Source organism: Ammospiza caudacuta, chromosome 1, assembly GCF_027887145.1.
Source record: "Ammospiza caudacuta isolate bAmmCau1 chromosome 1, bAmmCau1.pri, whole genome shotgun sequence".
Classification (NCBI taxonomy): domain Eukaryota; kingdom Metazoa; phylum Chordata; class Aves; order Passeriformes; family Passerellidae; genus Ammospiza; species Ammospiza caudacuta.
In genome coordinates, this window is record NC_080593.1 from 129,804,579 (window position 1) to 129,829,401 (window position 24,823).

General features: G+C 36.5%; 1 protein-coding gene across 1 annotated transcript in view; it reads right to left on the reverse strand.

Annotated features, from left to right (window-relative positions):
- The window catches only part of RIMS2 (regulating synaptic membrane exocytosis 2), a 443,432-nt gene that overhangs the window by 39,497 nt on the left and 379,112 nt on the right, over positions 1-24,823 (reverse strand). Inside the window, exon 37 of the mRNA XM_058808280.1 lies at positions 13,454-13,695. Coding sequence (XP_058664263.1) covers positions 13,454-13,695 — 242 coding nt within the window. The remainder of the gene's footprint in view (positions 1-13,453; positions 13,696-24,823) is intronic.

Below are 24,823 nucleotides of genomic sequence, written 5' to 3' on the forward strand. Positions count from 1 at the left end.
AAAAATCCTGATGAACTTTTAAATCAAAATAAAAAGAGAATTTAATACAGCTGTCTAATTTTTTAATGTGTTGAGTGAGGATGGCTTTGTGAAACTATAATCTCATTTCCTATCCCCAGCAAAGCAGTGATTTTCAATTACCATTTTTACTTATTAGAAACAAAACAACAATTTTTAAATTGAATTTAATAGTAATTATTTAATAATTAATATTAAAACCAACAGGGGATACATTAACAATATGTAAATATTTTTACTGAGCCCAAACAACAGCAGAAAGCTAATTAAGTCTTACAAGGAATGGGGAAGAAGAAAGCATAACACTGAGGAAAGAAAAGGAACTGCTCTCTGAGTTGCTCTTGTACTCTGCTTTCTCAGGACTGCCCTGGTCACTCCAAACTGTCCTACACAATTCTCCTCCACAAAAGCTTTTGTCTTTTGCTATAATTTTTTCCAGCTGCTAGGTCTTCCTCTAACTGCCTTGTTCCTGATTCCCACACTCTAATGTGCAGCCAGAGCCATGCTGTCATTTAGTCCCCTCCTGTGTGTGCCTTCTTCTCCCTCTTTCACTGTTATAATTGCTGAATTTCTCCATACTCCACTTCCCTCACCTCTTGACTTTCTCTCACATTAAAGTCTGCATTGCTGCCTCCTGCTGTGGTTCATCCTCATCAATCACTGCTGCTCTCAGACTGTGGCTCATCTTTGCTGAAAATCTTTTCAACAGGCTCCCTGCTACCAGCCACTGACCCTGAGCCCTTCAGCCTGGACCTGTGCACTTCTACTGAGCAGGTCTACCCCGCTACCTTCCTTTGATGCCAGCATTATCCCACAAAATTAGCAACTTTCTTCATACTGATTTAAGGCCCACGTCTTAAAGACCCGTTTTCACAGAACAGAAAAGATTCTTCGTAATATTTTTAACTATTAAGGCTTTTTTCCTAAAATCTAGAAAATTCCTAGGTGGACGCTTTTTTTAATATCGGATATCATGTCAAGGATACTTACTTTTGGTGAGATCCAAACTGTCTGTGCTGAAAGCAAAAAAAGCAACCAAATATGCTCACATGTTTCGTGTTTAGACACTGGACAGACATGCCATAACTCAGGATGAGACACAGAGAAAAAGCAGGAATTGATGGGCTGAAGGTGGAACTGGAAAACACAGTTAACTCTGCTAAAGGGAAAGAGCTTAAATTAGCTGCAAATGGCTAACTAACTGCCTACAAAGTATTTTCATGTGGAAACAGAATTCTTGGTGATATGCCAAAAATTTAAATGGAAAATAAGGTCAAGGATTTTAATGAGTTTTACCTGTGTGATCACTGACTGATTTTGGCCACTTCTATCCTGTGCACATTTATATATATATGAGTGTGTATGTGTGCAAAAGAAAAGAATTAGGAAACACAAAGCTATAAATCAGAATAAAAAATGTGGAAACAGAGACTGCAATAAGGATTTATATGTAGGTACTTACTATGAGCACATTACTCTGCCATCTACCTTATTCTCCTCAAGTTATTTATTTTTGTGGTCTATTTATTCATATGTAGTTGATATTAACCAAGGCATTATAAAATTGTAAGGAGTTATGGACAGTGCATGCAGACAAATAAATCCTCCATCATGTAGGGATGGCTGCACAAAAATAATTTTCTTAGTCTATGTTTAAAATACCAGAGACTGTGGTAATTTTATTTATCCTTACAGACAAAACCTTAAATGATCATAGGATTGAGAGCTTTAGAGGTCTTTCCAGAAGGAGACCTTCAGGTTCCTTTCCCCATATACTGCATATCTTCAAATGCCAGATGAGTATAGGATTGATACTAAGGTCAAATCAAATGACAAAATTTTTCTTTTTTAATCCTGAAGGGGTTAGGATATGCAACTTGAACAAAATTGGCACATGCTAAGATTCATCTCCCCACTGAGAAAAGACAGGCATGGTTGTAAAATCCAGGATCCAGCTTTAACCATCTGAAAAAAATTCATTTCAAAATTGCAAAGAATTCTTTTCCCAGTAGGGTTCTATTCAACAATTCCTATAATCAGCCAACACGCTGCATGAAAGCATTTGCTTAAATTGAATAGCAAAAGGCATGCAAGTAAATGACTTCTACTGAGCACTGAGCACTTAAGACTTCATAGGAAAGCTGCTGAAACGATTGATCTGTGTACTTCCATGCAGCCTGACCTCTAAGGGCTACCAGCTGCTGGCACCTGGCTTTGGCAGTGCAGAAACAGAATGTGAGGAGGCTCAGCCTGCTCACTGCTGAGAAATGCTGCTTTCAAAGGTAACTCCTATGGCAAAATGGTCTCCAGCCACTGATGGATTGGCACCGTTCTGTCCAGACTTTCATGTGCCTTATTTAAGGCAAGAAAACTGCAAGATACTTGACTGCAATTAATTTTCTAAGCTTCCCTGCATTTCTGTCCTTCTCCTGATGAACACATGACTTTGGCTTTTGACTGGGTGGTGAGGTTAAACTACAAAGCATAGCAATGGCAGCAGTGACAGAGATGAAGAAGATTCATCTAATTCTTGTCTCTTAGTGGCCTTACCAAAGAAAGAGAGCAGAAGAGAAAGGGGGTTGCCTGTATGTGAAAAGTGGACTCATGTCTTCCTCCCCTGTGTGAGGGTCAGATTTCCTCAAATGAACTACTAACTTAAGTAGAGCTACTCATATGCTTTTTAGTAATCACTGTACATAGCTAATTTCCAACATACATAAATAATATTCAAGCTCTGAAATAATACCAACATCGGAAATAAAATCAGAATGTCTGTAAAGCGGACAAACAATAAAAAGTCTGCCTAAATGTTCTTCTTCCTTCAAGTTATGCGGATTCATACAAACCAATTTTATTTTCATCCTCTGGATGTGAGCTCAGTTTTCAGTCACTAATGCAACTCATGGCTTGCAGAGATTAAAACAGAAATTTTTCAGTTACCTACAAACTCAACCAAGGAAAGAACCAAATGCTTGCTCTGTAGGTAGGTCCAAGAGCAGCAGGGAGATCAGCACTGCTAGTGAAACAAGAGGACATAGCAACTGGGAAAGAGTGACAGATCAAGGAAATACAGCTGGTAGCAGGGAGAAGTTCTTTGTCCTTTTCAAGAAAAAGAATGCTTTGGTGAAGCAGGTAATGCTTCTCACTAGATCTTCAAATTCAATGGTATTTTTATGATGTTCATATATCATAGCATATTTCTATGCTGTATTGAAAAAAAAAAGTAGAATATTGCCTTGCTAGAATATGTAAGTTACAAATTTTAAGACACCTAAAATAGAAAGTTTCTATAGAACTTAGCTTTGTTTTTTTAATATACTACTATGTTAACTTTTCTACATAAATATTTAAATTGGCTGTGCCTTAACACTGCAGGTTATAAAAAAGATATTGCATTAAATTAAAATTTAAAAAATATTAAACACATTCACCTTATGAAAAAATCCATAATGTTGATAACTATTAATTAATTTAGTTAATCAGAGGGAAGTAATTTTTCCTTCACAGTACAAATTTGTTCTTGACAGGTCTTACTGCAGCAAATAGTAACAAGAACAGTACTTATTACTGTGAATATTTTCAATTAAGTCTCAACATGATTTCATAGACTGAGCTAAAAATAATTTTTGCTGGCACCAAATTCTAACCAGACAAGGGCAAACCCAAAATATTAGAGTACTATAGTTACAAAAATGAATAAAATCTGATTGTAACTTTTGGAGCAGAGATTTAATTAGTACAAGAAAACACATATAATTTAACATTTCATTAAATGAAATGATCATGACAGTAAAAAAATTGAATGTCATTCACACAAGCACTTGCAAGCATAGGAAAAACTCTTAAAAGTAAATATAAAAGGACAATCCATCATTAAGGAAACTATGTTTTGCTCACTTTACCAAAAATAATGTGAGACTCCTAAAAAAATATCTCCCAAAGGTAGACATAGAACCATGCACAAATTATTTAGGTGATAAGGAAAGAGGTAAATTTTGCATTTGTTAAGAGGCAATTAATCTTTTCCTGGGTAGACTGCATTACAAATGGGTTGCAAACAGCTTAAATGTTTTTGTCCTTCTATTAAATGTTCTCCATGACAATTTTTGGCTCCCTGAGTATGACAAGCAAGTTTAACTGAACCCACATATGCCTAACATATTAGAGAAAATTGTATCACTTTGTTTAAGCAAACTCAAAAGGCAATAACAAAACCTGTACTGACATATAAAAATAATATATGGAAAAATCTTTCAGTTGTAAACTGCCAGAATATAAAATACTGCATCAAAAATACACAGTTAGCCGCTGCACTCCTTGAGCTAGATTCTCATGTTTCCACTTAATTTAGATGCACTTGGGATGTCTTTAATCTATCCATTTCCTAAGTAGCCACTGCCAAAGCATTTGGTATTTGTAAAGTGTAAGGATATGTTTTACTTTCTCAAATTTAAAAAAAATTAAACTTTAACCTGGAATTCTCCAATAGCATAGCTAAGAAGCACAATGTGCAATCCAGAAGGACAGAAAATATAATTTCACAAAATCCTTCTTGTTGTGCTAAAACAGAAAGTAGAGTATTGACGAGTTTTAAGTTTATATTATGGCACTCCATTGACTTCTGCTGGTCTCAAGCAATTCCTCTTTTCTGTTCTTTTCTTATCCTCCCCTGTGTTTATCTCACTTCTCTATACAGACTGCAAAATCACATATGAATGAAAAACAGTTTGGTATTGGATACAAGTTCCTAAAATGCACAGGAATCAGTCATCTCATTCCTAAGTAAAAAAAAAAAAAGTTCCTCAGATTCAGTATTTTTATCCCAATTTTCCTTCTAGTTTTGATTCTATACTAGCTGAGAAACAACTGACTTGCCACACCATGGAGGTAGCAGGGCCCTACACATGAGCATTCAGAAAACACAGGTCATGCACATTCTGCCTCAGGGACAGGTCTGGCAAGCCTTTAAAAATGCAGCTGCAGAACTTGGCTCAAGAAATTTAGTTTTGACTGCTGCTTTATTTTATTATGTCTCTAGAGAAGCAGAGACCAAATGTCTGTCTCATATTGCAAGTAACCAACATGTATCCTTGCAGAAGGAAAATAAAGTTTTCCAGTTTCTTGGACCATACCTGGCATACACCATCTGGCACATACCTGAGATGCACTACTTTGCAAACTGAAGTTTTTGCTAGCATCCAAAAAAAAAAAAAAAAAAAAATAGGATGACCCAATATGACAAATAAAGCATGGATAAGAGACTTGAATGTAAACTAATAGTTAGGGTATCTTGATTGGGAGCAAAAGGTTCAGCTTCCTGATCAAGTGGTTGCCTGTGTATTTATCAAAGCTACACTTAAATAATTTTAAATTACTCTGTTAATTTAATTTCTCCAGTAGAGTTCTCTGTTAAGAGTTTACTGTTAGTTTTGGGTGATAGTATCATCACACTTGTTCCGTGGCTAAAGGGCCTGGAGGTGCCCTGTGAGTCATAGCCCAGTTCATTACACACTAAGTGCCTGCAGGTGTGAATAGCACAACTGTGGGCTCAGCACCTGTGTGATTTCCCACAGGCTGCACATCCGTGGGGTGTTTAAAAGCAGGAGTTCTGCAACTTTTCCTTCCCTGTCTTATCCTACAGATATCCTACAGCTCTGTGCTGTAAGGCAGAGCCAGCAGCAGCTGAAAGGGGCAGTGGGAGAGTGCAAAGGAACTTCTGTGACACAGCAACGTCCATTTAACTTGGATACCAGTCCAGGCCAGAGAGCTGTTCTGAATTAGTCTGCACAGCATGCCTCTATTACTACCTTTTGTTTTGAGGCTATTTTCATGACTTTTTTACTTCCAGGTAATTATTCTATAAATTCACTTCTATCCTTAGAAAGAGAATTCCATTTCTCAAACAGTTATTAATAGCATTGATAGCATGAGTGGTGTTAAAGACATAAATTTAAGATACCAAAAGATTGCCAAAAGACATTTAATACTGCATTCCATTTAAGTACAAAGAAAGAAATCCTGTATTATTACAAAATGTTAACTTAAAAAAAATATGCAGCTGTAATGAATCTGTAAATATAACTGTAATATTTATTTTTGGTGTGCAAACCATGTCTCTGATAACTGTTCAACAGCAAAGTACTACAGCCCTTTTCCTGCTGGCCTTTGGAGATCTGAAGTAAATCTCCCTTCACAGCCCAGTGTTATTTAGTGACAATGGTTTACAGAGCAATGGATAAATTAATATTTTCCTTCTAGAATAATACAGAGTGTTCATTGAGGTGGCTATGTACGAAATTGACAAAACTAGAGATATTATTTAAACTGAGAAAAAAACCCAACTGAATTTTCTTTCTTGAAGTATAAATTACATATATACACAGAACTGTAACTTCAGATAAATATCACAGACATTTCAGGCAAAGTGAAAACTGAATAATTGCCAAGGTATGAGATTGCCCTATAAAGTTCTTTTTTTTGACTCTCAAGTTTCAGTAGACTGAAATCAGTGCCTTCTTTCACAGAATAATGAAAAAGAAATTTCATATATTATATCACATGTTAACTAAGGGATTAAAAAATCCCAAAAGGAGTTTCTAAATGGAAACTTTCTTAAGGAAAGCCTAAATTTTTCCTTATGTAACAACACAAAAAACTCCCAAATCTTGTTTACTGCAAAACCAGAAATAAAACAGCTTTATAGTTTGGGGTTTTTATGAGATGTCTATTTTTTTTAGCAGGGATCTTATGAGAATTCTTCCGCTCTGAAAAAGAAAAATAGTTAAGCAGTATTCTTACCAGGAAAGATCACCCTACATTTCTGTCTATTTTTGCCTCTAATTATGGAAAGAAAGAAATCTTGTAGAAGGTCAAGCTAAATGTTCTGCTCTCACTTAGAACTTTCTCCTTTTTCCTCCCCTTATTAATGAGTTCAAGTAGTAATATAAGAAACTTTCTTTTTAGTAAAGAAATGCAGAAAATAATTTTTTAAATTATAAGGAAGGATTTTTTATATCATAAATGCCTACAGCTTGGGGGATTAGTTCTACTTCTACCACAGGCAGGAGAAAGTCTTAAGGTGAGTACCTCACTGAGTTGATAACTATATTACAGAAAAGTTTGATGAGTTATTTGTGACTGAGGCAGTAAGGCTCAGTTGGTGTACATGATCTGCACCTTTTTTCCTGAAATAAAGTCTTTTATTCTAACTCTCTAGTTTTACCACAGGGCTTCCTTCTCATTTGCCTGGAGTTTCTCCTCATATATGGTGTAAGGTGTCTCCCACACTTTGTGTGTGAGAAATGTCTTTCAGAGGACTTGTATGAGATCACAGCTAACATTGGCTGGAGTTCAGTTCTGGCATCTCAACTCTGTGTTTGTTTTCACTGCATCCATCTCTCAGAAAAGCTTTGTGAACATATGAAGATTCAAATACACACCTACTTCCTCTACAGAAAATCTGCATAAATTTTTCACTGCCATATCTCCTTTCCTAGTGTTTTCCTACATGTAGAGAAAAGCAACAGAATTTAATGACATTTTAAAGCCTTTTTAGTTTGCAATTACAGTCTCTTTATTTATTAGCATACTTTTCAGAGCTTATTTAGTAAAAGCTGATTAATGCTCTTGGTAATGTATTTATTATAATAGTGCTTTCTCTTTGGTAAAGGATTCAGTTCACAATTCTCAACTAATGAGTAAGATAAATATGCCCTAATCTCTTGTCAACTGCTAATCCTATATTTCTATCAATGTATTATGTGTTAATTTTGAAAGTAAATCAGATTAGACATCAAGAATATTGACGCAAGTGTAATACTACACATTAAGCAATCTATTAAATTAGCAGTCTGTCTCTGGGATAGGAGAAGAAACAAACCCCCAAACAAATAGCTTGTTTCAAATTGCCTGTATTATATATATGATTATAAAAAAATTAAAATACATTTCCAAATTAAAAGTAGTGGATGATAATTTCAGTTGCCATTTTGATCACATAAATTAATTCTAGGGATAGAAAATAACAATTATGTAAACATTGTAAACAATTATGTCTTTTATGCAAACAAATACACTTTTATTCAGTAAATTGTATGCTTACCATATACTATCTAATTTTAGATAATGAAAGGCAGTCAGTTTCTCCTTTAGTCACCACAATTCCAAGTGATTAAGCACCCTTTTTTTAATAGGAACATTGACTCTATGTGTAGTAGAAGACTATTTTTATATCAATCAAATTTTGAATTGAGAAATGTGAAGTTCTATACCAATATTACCAATAGATTCCTCTCAACTATTCCATAAGTTGAGAAAATTCTTTTACAGGCTATGTCATTGGTTCCTAACAGACATAAGTGAGACTGTTCTACTTATAAGTACAGCACTTCAGACTGCAGTTTCAACTCTCTTCAAACCATACAGAATCCAAAATTTGTTTTTAAACACAAATAAAATAAAATTTCACTCAAATGTTTTGCTCTGAGACCTGGTTCTCTTACATTTCTTCTAAGATGAAGCCATGAAACATCAACATTTCTAAATGTTTTAATCTCTTTTCACTTGGGACCTCTCCAGAATTTGTTAAAATGGAAATACCTCATTTTGATAAAAACTATTGAGTTCACACAACATCAATCATCATTTTGTTGGTACAGAATCAACTGCTGTTTGTATTTTTCCCATTGAGAACTATAATTTCAATAACATATGGCAAAGTTTACCCTCAGCAGAATTATGAAGGATGTCAAAATATCTCCTAACACTGTCTCAAAATTCCAATGTCACAGCCCTATAACTTCATGCCACATTTGGCATCCTAGCAAGGGTTCTTAGGTGACATAGAGCAACATGTTGGCACAAAGCAAGCACAGTTCATGCAGCATCAGCTGCCCCCAGCACCACCTGTTACGTTTACATGTGCAGGGCCCTCTGGGGCGCGGCACCTTGGAGCAGCACTCTGCAGAGACACACGAGGGCTCTGATTTCTATGCAAACATAGTTACACCTCTCTGAAGGCATTCCTGCACTGGTCACTCTAAAGCTGTGCTGTTACTTCCTTTTTTCATCTCTTTTAATGAATTCCATCTATTTTAATTGCATTTCCAAAGACATGATGGGTCTCAGTCCCTGAGAGTGCGCTGGACCTGTACAGGTCACCCAACATACACACGTGATGTTTTAGTATATGTGATCCATGGACCGCCCCAGATTCTGAAAACATGCATTAAAGTGCTTTGGCTCTTGGCTATAATCAGCCTACAAACACAATAGGCTTTGGCTAACTAAAGAAAAGACGAAATATTTACCTCGCTGAAAGAGAAATGTCAGCCAAATAAGGGCAGTGAAGGCACACAGGTATCTGCCTGCCAGAGACAGTGCGTGTAAATTGAAAGGGATGCCTATGGTGGCATGATAAGAGGATGGCAAAGATTTTACTCATTAATGAAATATAACTGAGAATTAGGTCTGCATCTCTATAGAAGTCTGATCAATTCCCTCAGGGCTGACCAGCAGGAAATAATTTCATTCCAGATATGAATAGCTAAGCCTGTTAAGTATTGCATTTTGCATTGTCTTCCTCAGTAAAGAAAGCAGTCTTTTCCACAAGGAAGAATGCCTGTTACAACATAAACTTCTAACCCATCAAATTTTCGCTTCTAGAATTCATAGCTTGACTCAAGAATAACGAGTATACCTTTAGCTATCAGGAGCCCTGGAAACGTACAGGAACCAGAAATAAAATAAATTCTAATTTATCTTGCTGCTCTACTCTTCAGAATCTTGTCATTTACTGAAGTCTTAAGTAAAAGCTACCGTATGAAAAATTACTTTTGTGTCATGCTCTTTACCCATAAAACAACTGTTCCTACCTGAAAAGGAATACAGAGCAGAATAAAAAACGAATTTCTGTATCTATTTTGAGTGTCATCTTCTTAACACTATGAAATAACAAGAAACATTATAAATATAATTTGAAAAAGCATTTAAAACTGACCTTATAAGGCATATACTGTAAGTCTGATACACAGTCCTGAAAACAGTTATGATGACCTACTTTCAGAAAAACTTCTGGCATAGATTTAGTTATAAAATATGAATGAAGAAAACCACTGAAGTAAAACTGTGCTTTACAAAACACTTGAAAAAACTTCAGAGATACAGATAGTATCTCTGTGTGCTCATATGGAAATACTATCTGTATCCCAGAGATAGTATAAAAAAAAGTTATGTGTGTATATATATATATACACATATATATATGTATATATATATATATATACACACGTACATACATACATATATATATATATACACTATATATATCTATATCTATATCTATATCTATATCTATATCTATATATATATATATATATATATAACTTTTTATAGAAGTAGTGTTATCTTCTGATACTGGTATGCTTTTTCAAGCCTGATCTGTAAGGAGATACTTAGCCAGTCATATTATAGGATATAATGTCTTCAGAAAGTACCTAGGAAATTTATATACTTAATCCAGTTTCTGCATGGTACCAGTACCCTGGCACCTGAGTAATTCCTGCCTCTCCATTCCAGAAAACTGTACTTACAAGACACCTGCAGGAAATTAGTGTTTTGGGTCCAGATTGTACCAGTACATGATTCCTTGTGCAGGCACCCACCATCTGAGAAAAGGAATATGATGAGACAAGCCAGAGAAATTTATAAATTCATTAAACACCTTATTTGAAAGTTTTAATTCTCTGGTATCAACGTACAATGCTGGTGTCCAACATTTTCTGTAAGATGTACCAATGGATGGAAACAGAGCACTTTGTGTTGGAAGGGACCTTAAACCCCAACTAGTTACACCTCCCTGCAGAGGGGACAGAGACACCCTCCACTTGGGTTGCTCAGGGCCCCATCTAACCTTGCCTTGGACATTTCCAGGGATGGGGCATCCACAAGGCAAGCTCTTCTGGTGTCTCACCATTCTTTTTGTGAAGGATCTGAAGACATATCAGGTATTTCTTCATGGTGTGGCCTCACACTCACCAACCCAACAGGCCACCACGTTGTGTCACTGTAGACACAGCACCATGCATGCACCTCATCCAGGGCCTGACTTGTGGCCACAGGCCTGCTCACCACAACCAGCAATGCTTGTGTGACCCAGCTATTAAAGATGCTTGTGCTGTCCTGTAGCAGCAGCCACATGTGGCCACCAGACAAGGCCCCTTGGAGACACTTGTCCAAGAGAGCAGCAGGAGCAGGTGTGCAGTACCAGCTCTACAACACAACCCTCAGCCCTTACCTGCACCCCTGTTCCCAACCAACACCAGGGGCTTTTCCAGGAGAAGGCAGCAGGAGCTGCTCTGGCTGCTCTGGCTGCTCTGGTCAGGGCCAGGCTCAGGCCAGCCCTGAGCACAGGCCAGTCCTGGGGAGCAGCCAAGGGCCAGGGGCTGCCAGCCAGAGCCATGCCAGCTCCCCAGCTCCTGCCACTCCTCTAACAGCACCAAATTACAGCTCCTCACTCAAGAGTTTGTCTGAGCACCCTACTCACAGTCAGTGGGTCTAAAGACTTTGAGTACTCTTTGAGACAGTTAAATTTCACATTTGTCCCTGACTGGAGCATCTAATCAGTCATTGGGCAACTGATTGGATATAACAGAGAGAAAACTTCAGCTTAAAAGTACCAAATAACAAAGACAGTGTGGTATTTAAATCAGACCTAGACCAGACACACAATACAGATTCTCTCTAGTGCTGAGACATACTTGAGCAATGTACAAAGAACTGATATCCTTCATTTAATAGCTCTTATGGCAAGAGAGACCAGATTAGATAATAAAAAGTAATGTAGTGCATGGTATATGATTTGATATTCAAATGCATCTGTACAGTTACATAGCTCTGTACTATCAGAAGACAAAATTTTAGACTTCCAGGTAAGCAAGAGATCAATTTTTTTTTCTTGCCTAACCAGACACTTCCCAGAATTGTCCAAAGGTGATTTCATCTTTTATCTGTCATTTATTTCAAAGAAAATAGAAATGTACATGAACCTGTCCTGCAAGTGAACTGGTAAAAGAACAAGGCTGCTGCAAAGTCTTGTCTACTAGCAGATTACTAATGGAGTCATCAGTGTCTGCATGGTATTCTGGGTTTTCCCTACAGACATTATTTTTCCTCTTCTTCATTTCCTCCTGTTCGTACTGCATTCAATAAGTCACAAAGACAAGCTTCCCACCCTCTTCCACATTGTTACCTCTCCTTTTTTTCCTTTCTTTTTTAGTTCTACTCTTTACAGTACTTGAAATCCCACTCACAGCCCCCAAAAGTTTACTTGAAAAATTTACCACATTTTCTGACAGTGCAAATCATTGTTTTGCTCCATCTTGTTGTACATGAAAACTCTTATCACTTTGGTTTGGAAAGAACAGAGAAATCTCTTATCTGTGTTTGAATGGTGGTTGGCACAATGGAGACCTTCAGATGGGACCTCACACAGCAGGGCACTGTAAACTTACATTGAACTGTATGAAAGCATTACAACAGTTTTTTCTTAAATACTGAGAATACAACATATCTTCTGCATATACCTTGAAATATATATTATATATTTATATATGCATACTTATATAAAGTGATTAAATACTTCTTTTATATTAATATTATTGAAACACAAGTAACTTTTTTCCATGTAAAATACACTTGTCCTATACAGTGTCATTATTTGACATAGAGCTTTTCAGAGTGCATTATATGGATTTTCCCCAGAATAGGAAGAAATAGAAAAAAAATGTAAGATTTTAAGTGCTTTAGACATCAAAGCAGAAAAACTCTCCATTTTCCTAGGCAGCACATTGAAGTATCCAATTTTAATTGAGAGAAACAGAAATGAGGAAAATTTCTACGGATGGCGAATAGGCTTGTAGGCTGAAAAGAAAGTAATCAAAACACAATAAAACATTTGCACTAAAGTAATAGAACATATAATTTTGTTCAGGAAAATTGCTTTGTTTCAAAATATGGTTGTATGTTTAAAGGTGAAAAAACCTTATGTTGAAATACACAAACACTATCTGTGACAAAACCAAAGGCATTTTGCAGCATTTCAGCGACCCTTCAGAAACTTCAGTAAGAAATCCCCCCAAATGAAAGTACAGCTCATGCTGGTTCCTGAAAAGCTCAAAAGTAAGGAATTAGTGTATTAAGCAGGTTCCAGCAAGCAGAAGATAAAAGCTTCAGTCCAACCTGTAAAGGATCTTTGCTGAAAAAAAAAATTAGTAAATGTTCAGAGGAAAAAGATAATTGACCATTTTCTTCATTCCATAGAATATTGTTGATGAGGCAACTTCAACAGGATCTTCAAATGATTAAACTGTAATACATAAGTATTATATTATGCACATTTAACTGACTATTTGAGAGAGAAAAAAAATGTAGTTCCTACCAGTTTGGCTGAGTTGTGACGTGCTGCGGCTCTTTCTGGACAGCCCCACGATGGCGACCATCTTGGCACCAATGCTGGAGCGCCTCTTTTTGCTGCCACCACCAACAGTGCCCACCGCCGTGTCCGACTGGCTGCCATCGTTCTTCTCCAGCGTGTACATCTCCCCGCTGATGCTGGTGCTCTTTGTCATGTTCTTTCCTGAGATGGCCATCTGTCTGCTTTGCATTTTGGATGTAAAGACACTGTCAGCCAGTTGATGGATAAACAGTGCAGACAAAGAGTAAAAAGGGGAAGACAGAAAAGGACAGGTTTCAGATGGAAGGTTTTGGGAGACTAGAGGGTAAAAGCAGTTAATCACACAGATAGGGTTTGGTTTTAAGAGGTAAAAGGAGAAACTTTAATTCTAGGGTCTTGGCTGGTCCACTGTAAACATACTTGACTCATCAAAATTGTGTTTTAAATAACAAGCTCTTATTAACTGATTGACTAAAAACTTATTTCCAGCAAAAGCATACCAAAGAATTAATGCATCCATATATGATATAATACTTCTTGCTTGGAAAATTTAAGTTCTGGCCTCAGTGCTATGCTACGTGCCTCTTCTTCTCACATATATACACACAAATAACCTATATTCCTCTGGGAAACAGACACTTGATTCTTTACTGAGTGGAAAAGAGCCTCAGTCTGAAGCCCAGTTTTGATTACTAGCCATCAAGACATTTCAAGGATGTTCTCATTAATCTGGTTTATCTCAGTTCATCATACAGCAATGAACACCCACAGGTTTTTCCTCCATCTCTGCATCAACAAATACAAGTACTAGATATGCATTTCACACAACACTTGACTGTTATGTGGACAGATCATCAGTACTGATAAAATGGAATTCAATTCTAATGTATCTTTTGTACTTGTTTAGAAGCTCTGTGAACGTGCTCTGTGTGGCTGCATCTGAACTGTCCGCTGCAGCATTTCAGGGGTACCAGGGGAACCTGATCTGTCCAGGCTAAGAGACTTTTCCTTTCCTCAGAAATGGCCATCTACACTGATGACAACAGCACTTATCCAAATTTTGCCCTGACATCTAATTGGTAGGTATCTGAACAAATATCCAGAACTGGAAGCTCTGGGAGACATGTGGGGCTGAAAATATACAGAGAATTTTCTATATCAATGAAGATCTTTCACAGAACTTAGACCTTTATTATTCTTTTTATTACAGTACTTCTCACCAAAAAGTCCCCATGAGACTCCATTTCAAACAATCCACAAAACTGTGGAACATTTCTGGAACCCAGGGGAAATTATTTTTTGTTAAATCATCAATATATATAAATGCTAAAATGAATACTTTTTTCTTCTTAAACAGATTTTCAAATACATGCTAAAGCTGTTGCCAGAACTTTAGTGCTCAGCAAATGTCTCTAGAACAAATTTTTATGTGTATAGAAAAATATATATACTCCTTTTCCCTTACCTATAATGGCCTGAAATCAATTTCATAAAAGGAAGGAATTATTGTTTCTTTATGAAGTTTTTTTGCAATACTCTGTCAGTTTTTTTCAATATTCTGTCAGTAACTTGTCTATGGAATTAATGCAGTGCACTCAAAAGTAGATAAATACTTATAGCTTAGCCACAACCCAAAGGGAAAGCTAAGAGTTGGTTCACAGCAGAAGTAGACCTTTGCCATCGAAAAATGCTGAGTGTACTTCTCAGGGAAGGCACAAGGAAAAATATGAATAAGAGTTGGGGTCAGCAGATGGAGAAACACAAAACAAAGCTGAGAGAGAATCATGGTGGCCTTGCCTGGACACACAATCACAAAATACTGAAAAGTGGTAACCTGAAAGCTTTTTTCTTACTCTCTTTTAGCTCTCTGTGTTGTTATGTGTTAGTACACAGTGACTCTCATTTGTACATTTATCACCAAGGGACGAGTGGGATAGGATGTGGGTAAAGAGGAAGGCAGGGAAACAGTAAAAGAGAATTTGTATTTCTGTGTCTTATTAGCACCATGTTAACTTACTTGTTAGATGATAGCTTCACATGCTGTATTTTTAATCAAACTAACACCTCTAAGAATTCAGTCAAAGAAAACAGATGACACTGAAACCAATTCTCAGTTTCAACATTATCTTGCATGTAAAAATACTAGAGGTCTAGGAAAAACATGGCTGTGAAGAGCTAGTATCTTCAACTTTATCTTAAGCAAAATTTAACTAAGAATCAGAACATTAGAACCCCTTATCCAATAATGCTGTTTATAATCCAAATTCTCAAAGGAAATATGATTAATGTGTGCTTTCAGTCAGGTCTCTCTCTTTTCAGTATTTTTTAAAATCAGATAAATTTGACAGAGCAGTAGGAAACTAAACTATTTAGTTTCTAAAACTGTTTTGAAAACAGATCCCTGGAGAGAGATCTTATGCATGTCTCTTTGGGGAAAGATGGCAGAAGAAGTCATAGAATCTCTCTTAGTGGAAGCTAATTCACAGATGCAGACTGGTGGAGGAAGTAAGTTTTTCACTGCTTACAGAACAACCTATTTCAGTGATCCATTTTTTCAAAAATAATACCCAGAAAATCAGTGAGTTCCTATCATATAGCAAACAGTAATCAATGCATTGTTTTGTAAGTGTTATTACCATTCAATAAAAGCCCTATGTCATCAGTGGAAACAGAAATATTCTGAATTTTAGTATAAAAGTTACACTGAAAAGAAAGTCACCATTTCCTGGGTTGAATGTGTCTTTGAGGTGTTTTTTTGTGTCCTTTCCAAGATTTATAGTTCTATTTAAGTGAAATGGATTACAGTAGTTGCCCTTATTAAAGAAATCAGTGTCTTTAAAGAGGCTGGTTGCTATAGTTTCACTGTGCACTTATCTATGAAATTGTTTTGAATTACTAAAGCTTGCTTCTTGGCTTCTGTACCACAAAATGTTTTGCTGTGTACTGCTGCCAGTAATGATGTAGGCTTCAGTCAGACACCTTCTCTTGGCCAACTTTTTAAGAAAGGTAGGAAAGGGAATTCAAATGAGAAGAAAGGATGGGATTTAGATTTAAGTGGATATACCAAATACTAGTACAAATGGCTGATACTAAAATTCATTCACAAGCCTCTATTTTTTTTTTCCCAGTCGAACTCTAAAACTATTTTCTTCAATTAAAGGCTTGGGGGTTTTCCCCTTCTCTAAAAGCAGCAGGGAATACATCTTTGCTACAGTCATAACCAGCAAACAGCCCTTGGGGAAAACCATCCCATAGCAGGGACTTTGGTTTTCTCCAATTCCTCTCTTAGCAAAAAAACTTTGAGAAATACATACTAGGAGAGTTATGAGTGGTTTATAGTGCCTCAAAATAAACCTAAAGTGGTCATGAGCACTTCCTCCAGCAGCACTTTGGATCCTTTCTGGCCATCCAAACCCTCATTTACTAATTTTTCTTGGCACATACTTGATACCCTCTCCAGCAGAAACCATGCTTCTACCCAGCCCACCTTTTGACAGTGCCACAGATGGATCATTCTCAGAAAAACTGGGTATTGTATGTCAGATTTGGTTCCTTTCTGAACTAATAGAAATGTTGACCTCAGAGTATAATTTAGAGAGTAAATCATACAGTCTTTTTCCTTAACAGGAAACAGAAATTACTGGAAGTTTTCTTTGTATTACATATACACAAATCTAATCTCACAGACATCCAGCTAAATACATGCAAGAGTATTTTAAAATAGATATTATATAAAAGTAATTTATGAAATTGTATGAGGTAATGAATAGATATGAAGTAAAAATAGGGTTCTCAAGGTGTCTAATAAGATAATAATAATTTTAAAAATATCCTCAGCAAAGAAAATATGCAGCCAGATGCTGAGGGGAAGAACAAAATAAAGGGGGAAATAAAGTAATTATCCTAGTCCAAATAATATGAGCATAATGACATAATAATACTATTATTAGAATGAAAACAAGAACAAAATCAGCACACAACCCCAGCTATGTGGCAGCCCACAGCCTAGAGCAAGAGCTGAGTGAAGGTGGCAGCCAGGCCACTGCCTTTGGCTTAACAGGACCAAACAACCAACAAGAGCAGAATGAAGGACAAAGCTCACACAAGAGCGTTGCTTCACGCACTATCCCAAAATCCAGGAGAGCTCTTGAGGAAACCAAGAGCTGCAGACAGGTCTTAGTGTAAATATCTTTTCAGACACTTCAGTTTTCCAGTGAAAAAAGCAAAAGGAAAGATGCATACACTTTAGAGGAATATATTCTCAAAGATAAAGAAGAAAGTCCTTTAAAAAATCACAAGAGAAAAATAAGGCATTAGAAAAGAAATTACAATAGGATATCTATATAGATTTGTAATTTAAAGCCAATGGTGGAGTATGAGAGCTGTAGCCACGAAACAGTATTCTTAAAAATATACTATGTTAGCCAGCTGAGGAGAGTCAGACTGACAGAGACCTGTGACGTCAAAAGTATTCCTAAGTTTGCTGATGATACTAGATTAAGAGAAGCTCCTGACTCCCTTGAACACAGAAAGGCTCAGCAGAGAGACTTTGACAAATTAGAAGTCTGGGAAATCACCAACCATATGAAGTTTAACTAAGACAAGTGCTGGATTCTGCCCCTGGGATTGGACATACAGACTGGGAAACAAGAGTCTGGAGACCGGCACCACCAAAAGGGACCTGGGGGCCACTGGCAAGCTGACCATGAGCCAGCAGTGCCCTGGCAGCCAGGAGGGCCAGGGGTGTCCTGGGGGGCACCAGGCACAGCATCACCAGCCAGGCAAGGGAGGGGATTGTCCTGCTCTGCTCTGCACTGGGGCAGCCTCACCTCGAGTGCTGGGGGTAAATTTGGGCACCACAATAAAAGAAAGATATAAAAGCATCAGAGGGCACCCAAATGGCAATGAATAGTGAAGGGCCTTGAGGAGAAGCCATATGAGAAGCAGATCAGGTTACTTGGTGCGTTCACTCCGGAGGAGACTGAGGGGAGACCAGTCTTTACAGCAGTATTAGAAATCACAATTTTTAATCTCATTGCTCTGCCATAAACATATGCATCAGAGAATCAGATTTACACAAGTCATTTGGCAGACCTTGCAGGTTTCCTTATTTCTTTAATTCAAAGTCAAAGCAAAATTAATATTATTGCTTTCCAGCTTAGCTCTCTGTTAATGATCCCAAATGAAAATAAGGCATCCATAATAGTGAAAATTCAGGTTGCCAAGTACAGCTGTGGGCTGTGATGTCCTAGGGAAAGGATTTTAAAAATTTTTCAGTTGTTGAAAAATATATTTTCTAATATATGTCTCCTGTGAGACTGGAAGACCCACTGAAGACTTTGTTTACTGCTTTTTACAAGCAGGAGATGAATTTTAATGCCATTCATAACAGACCTGCTAACTCAATCAGAGATGCTCTTATTTCATTAGTTTACTGAAGAAATTTAACAAAAGCAGCATTATGGGGACAGCTGTGATGTAGGAAATAACATTTCCATGGGAACAGCGCTTCTGGCCAATACTCGTACTCGTCTGCCAATTCACATCCAAGAGAGACACTGCAGGTTCAAAATGATAATGACTTAGTCTCTGGAGATCCATTTGGTCAAAAATTCTTCTATTAACTTATTGGTGGTATAAATCTCTAATAGCTACTGGACTGACTTAATTATTAGGTTCATTTTATTGAAATTATAACAAGAAAGTTGGGAGGAAAAATAGAGCAGTTTTTATAATCTATTTTGTTATGTATATTGCTATTCAAATAAAACTAGTGGCCACATCTCAAAATATAAGTAGCAATATTTTGATATGAAATTTCTTTTTTCAAAACTCTCTTTCATTACTAATCAGGAATACCTCACTTGCTACAGTACATAGGTTGACTTGAGCTGTATTTCCCCCTTTCTGGTAGATGTAAAGCTGTCCACACTGCTTTATTATTATAAATTAATGGAAGTATTCCATGACATCTCTGGCAATTTTTTTTTCAAATAGGAATAAATGGCAGGGGCAGGGGTCAGAGCATAAGATTATTTCCAAATCATAGCCACAGCAAATGAATGATGCAGAAAAAACACTGTAACAGCTAGCTGTTTCCAAATGCTAGCAGTTGAATTATACACAGAGCTTCAGAGATTTTTGATATAATTTCTCTCCTTCTCTGATAGAATAATTGGATATTTTTAAAAGTAAAACATACAGTTGATATTTTCTGTTAATTTAAATAGCAATTGTAATGAGGATTATATTAATATTCATCTAAAATAAAAATTTTCAATTTTTCCTCTACAAAGTTACAGAAGAGCTTTATTACCCTGCTAACAATAATAAATCTTTGATGAAATCCCTTTTTTTTGATACAGTGAACTAAAACAGTGATTTACTCTGCAAAAAAAGTCTAGCAAGAAAATTAGTTGAGGTCTAGAAGTCTTGTATTAGTCAGCTGTCATATTCATTAGTAAAAAGTCCATATGAGCTCTGAAGGCTTGGAAATAAAGTACATTGCAGTCAAAGACTGAGTGAACTTTGAATAACATCCAAATTCTTTGAGCTTAGAAAGCATCTTCTTTAACCCAGTGTGGCAAAGAAACAGTTTGTAAAAACTGGGTACCAACTAGCTTGCTAAATTAAAACTGATCATGAGCAACCTGATTTAATCGAGACTGTTCTCTTGCAGAAATGTGCCTTGCATGTACTTCATCTGAAATTTAAATGTTGTGTGCCTGTTCCAGCCTGCTATTTAATTATTCTTACAACAGGGAGGGAGGAGAGGGCCCAGTTTTCTGTATTTACACTGCTATGTCACAATCTACACTGCAAACTTGCTTAGTGCTGCTCAGTGTTGTTTCTCAAAGGGCTGAATAGAGCTCTATGAAATGGAAAGCAAGCAGTGAATAGCTAAACCAGACATTAAATCCATTATGTGTCCCAGACCTCAAATCACCAGAGAAATAATGTAAAATTAAGTCAGGAAAGTGAAAAAAAAATTCAGACTTGAAGGCTGAAGTGCTCAAAAATATACAGAGGTAAGAGACATAATGTTTTGCCTGAGGGTAAGAAGTACTATGATTTATCATCTTGCTAAACTGAAATTGCTGTGAGGGAGATTTATTTATTTAGAAAACTCATTGACAGTTAGAAAACTTTGTAAGATAGACATAGGGGAACTAGACAGGATGAACTACTGAGATTACACAAAGAGAAAAATCACATAATACACAGGGAAGATCCAAATGCCTTGAAAAGTCTTTATTTAAATAAATTTCTGTCAGCAATATGGATCTCACTATAGCTGCATCTATACTTCACTCATGAAAGAATGCATTTCTTTGATTAGTACTGCACAAAGGGAATATGCTCAGGCTCATTTTAATGTTTATATGCATGTATGAGGAAATGGCTGTCTAAAGAATAAAACAACTCTAACATTTCCTTCATCCCTTCATCCTTGTGAATGCAGGTTGCTTGAGGACTCTGAAAAATCAGGGTCAGAATAGGCACTGCTAACATCTCCAAAACTCAAAGCATGTCTCTGAATTGATCTTCTGGGACTGAGAACTAAATGGACACGAGCAAGAAATCTGAAGCCGCAATTACTTCAACCAAAGAGACATTATCTGGGACACCATGATCTTGCCTGTCTGACTTCTGTCACTTTGACAAAATGACTTTGAGTCACTTTTGGTCTCTGGGGAAATTATAAAAGCATACAGAAAACTTAAGACCATCATAAAAAAGAAAATGTGAGAAAAGGTGTCTCACATGTTTCTGAACATGAGCCTGAAACCTTTGTTTTTCTGAGCTGGAGAAGGCATGTCTATGACCAAATGTCCCTGCTGAGACAGTGTGTACATGGCACACCATGCAAGTTTGAAGCAGCTTTCCTCTTTTTTACCTTGGGCCTCCACAGGAGTCATGTTTATGCCATGGCTGCTGTCTGGGAAGTGCTGGGCTCTCAGTGGTATTTGTAAGGAAGTTTGATTTCCTCCTGGGGGCAACTGGATGAAATCTCCCAGCTTGTTTAGCTGGCACCTTACGGGCTTTAGGAGAAGTATGAACATGCAGTGAAATTACTGAAAATGTTAATATGTTTGGTCAGAAACCATTAAAAACAGATCTATGGGCAATGCCCAACCCCTGGAGCATTATCTTTCCATAGCTATAAAGAACACAGTAGTAAGAGCAGCACTGGGCCCCTTATCCTTAGTCAAATACAGCACTTGCTAGATGGGCCTGGCAATGTGCTTCAAAGACAATATCACAAATCCAGCAACTGCATTTTAGAAATACTTCTAAGAAGTAACATGAAGGAGTTTATGTTTGCTTCTTAGAAGGCTAAGTGATAAGCATATTCATATTTTTTTATGAAGTACATTTTTAGCAATATGTATTAATTTTACAGAATCTTATCACTATTCTATTAGAATAATACTCAGGTAAAAAGAGTGAAAACTGCATCACTAATACAGAGCCATATCTGTTCAATCATAATGTCCAAAAAAGAAAAGCCTTATATTCTTCAATATTCAATCCCTTGTTTTTATATGTTTCTACACCACTTTTTGCTGTTGCTATTCTTGTCACCAGATCTGTTGTGCTCAGTCCTGTACAAATAAGTATTAAAAAGTCTGTCAATTAAAAACCTTATGATTCAATCTAGTTTTAAATATTTTTAGAAAATTAATCTTTTTATAACACACTTAAAAGTGCAAAAACTAATTTCAAAATTTATATTTGCTTCAAACCCTCATTTTAATTTTTTTTCCTTCATCTCTGCTTCCTTGAGTGTCTACAAGGCTTTCTCCCTTCATTTCTTGTGGTTTTGTTTTGTATAAACTACTGACGCACTGTTTTAAAATAAAATTTAGCAACAGGAGTGCACCATGGATCAGGAGTGCTTTATGGATCACAGGTCTGAGCTGACTCAACAGAGGTAAAATTGCAGGCTTCATTTCATGGAGAGAGAAGCAGTCTCAAAGATATTGCATTGCAGTCAAAGTAAAAATGTCTGAGTTCCCTGCTGGATATCAAAGCTGCAGACTGTTTCAAATAACTTATTTTTACTGTTCACCTGTTAATAATGTATACTTCCAAATTCATTAATTTATGATATCCCAGTGTATCAAAATCATTTTACTAACTGTAAAGGAGCCTGTATATCTTTTGTATTTACTCCAAAGTAGCAGGAAAAATAAATCTCCAAGGGTTCTATAGACAGTGACAAATAACTTAGAAATAGGTGACTTTAATAGATTTCTTAAATTATTTTTATTCTTTCCTCAGTACAGATTTCAAAACAAATATAATTGCTCATTCAATTCTGTTTGGAACCATTGATCTTCTGCATATTTTTCCATAGTATTTTTCCAGAAGATATAGATAATTCACTTCTAAATTTCATCTATGAAAATGTAAAAAAACAAATGGCTGAACTATTGTCCATGTGTGTTGGTACAGACCAAGCAGCTCTATGAATTTATAGCTTTTGAATATTTGCCTTTCTGTAGAAAATTAAAGGTAAAAATCTTACATTGAAAAGTAGTGGCCTTGAATGTAAGCTTTAAATGGGCAAGAGTTTTTTTCATAAATTCCTAACAGAATCCACCCAGATGAATAATACGAGGAAAGTTTTACTGAAAAAGCTTTTTTTGAGTCCTCTGTTTTTAAAGACACAGAGTAGCAATATGCAAGCAGCTCTGCTTATCTAGTCATAAGAGCACAGAAGAGTTATGTTAGAGAGACAGAAAGCTCCTGCTTCTTGTTCAAGGACCCAGCGCATCACACCTGCCCCAATTGCCTGGATAATGCAACATTTTGCAGCTGAAAAGAGCTGGTGAACATTGTACTGCAAACTGCCATTCTCATCCCAGGAATGGCAAGACCACTTGGCTGTCACGTTAAAAAGTTGAAAAAGACCAACATCTGCTGAGAGCTGCAGGCAAGCTTTCCCTGAAAACTACATCAACATTGGCATAACTGGACCCAGGTTCTCTCTCCTTCCATGGCAGAAATGACACTGGGTGAACTTCATCCATCTATCTATCTATCTATCTATCTATCTATCTATCTATCTATCTATCTATCTATCTATCTCTGTTGGAAGCACAGACTACCTTTACTGCAATTCTGCCAAAAGACTGCTCATGCAATTTCTCTTCCAATCATGTGGCTACAAAGGTTAGACATGATTAACTTCTGTCATTGAATAGTCTAGTTGAAGCAATCATTAAAACACTTTTGAAATAACTTTAAAAACCAAACAGCACATACAATTGAAAATGGATTCTTAGTGTCTGTTATCTTTTGTACACTTTTTTATATTTTTACCAGAATAAAGACTTTCAAAACCATTACTGGCTTCCATCCCTGTGAAGGAGCTTGCAAAGACTGCATTGAAATGCTTTTTCTTCCAGAAAAAATACTGCATTTAACTGTTAATAGCTGCAGTTACAGTGGAAGGGTCATAAAACCTGAAATACTAAAATTACAATTTAATGATAAACTAAGGAACAAATACTCATCAGGAATCAGTTTTAAAACCTACAAATTAAATTCTCTAAAGTCTTTTTTTTACTGAATGAACTAGAACTAGAAAGTAAATTTGAAATGAATCTTTATACCTAACAGTGGAAGGGGCAAAAAAGCATTAAGAACCTTTGGAAAGAAATAAGGGTTCAGCTGAATAAATACATTACTTAAAGCCATGCATTGCACTCTGTTTCTTGAATTTTTAAGTGCTCTGCAAAATTACATCCCAGCTGAATTTTTCCACAACAAATTTTTCTTTCTTGGTTGTGTCATCTTCTTACTTAATCAGCTCTATTCCTTCTACTATCTTTTAGAATTTACTTTCTTTTTTCAAACAGGATATCACTGATTCCTTCCAAATACATAGCAAAACTTTGTGACTTGCACATGCTTTTTATTTCCCATCTCTGCCCTCTGTCCACCCACATAGACAATTTCTTTGTCCACTCTCTCACCATTTCAAATGACAGATACTGCAGTGCTTTTCTCCAGCCCTGGCAATTAACCCAATAACCCCTTCCAGGATACTAGAGAAAAGGTAAGTTTCATAGCCTTTCTATTTGGTTCTCTCATCTTACTCCACATTTCAGTAAAAAGTTACACTCTCTTTTACATAGTTGTCTATAATTCATCCTTACTTCCTAGTATCTTGGCACATGTTCCTTATCACATTTATCATCTCTCATTCAAGACTGAAAGATCAACTCCTGATCATCAAGCTTGCCCCTCATGCACTTGATGTATTTTTAGCAAGGACCTCATGTTTTGTCCTCATTGTCTTGAATGCTTGAAAATAGCTCTCCAGAAACATTCACAAAGATACCT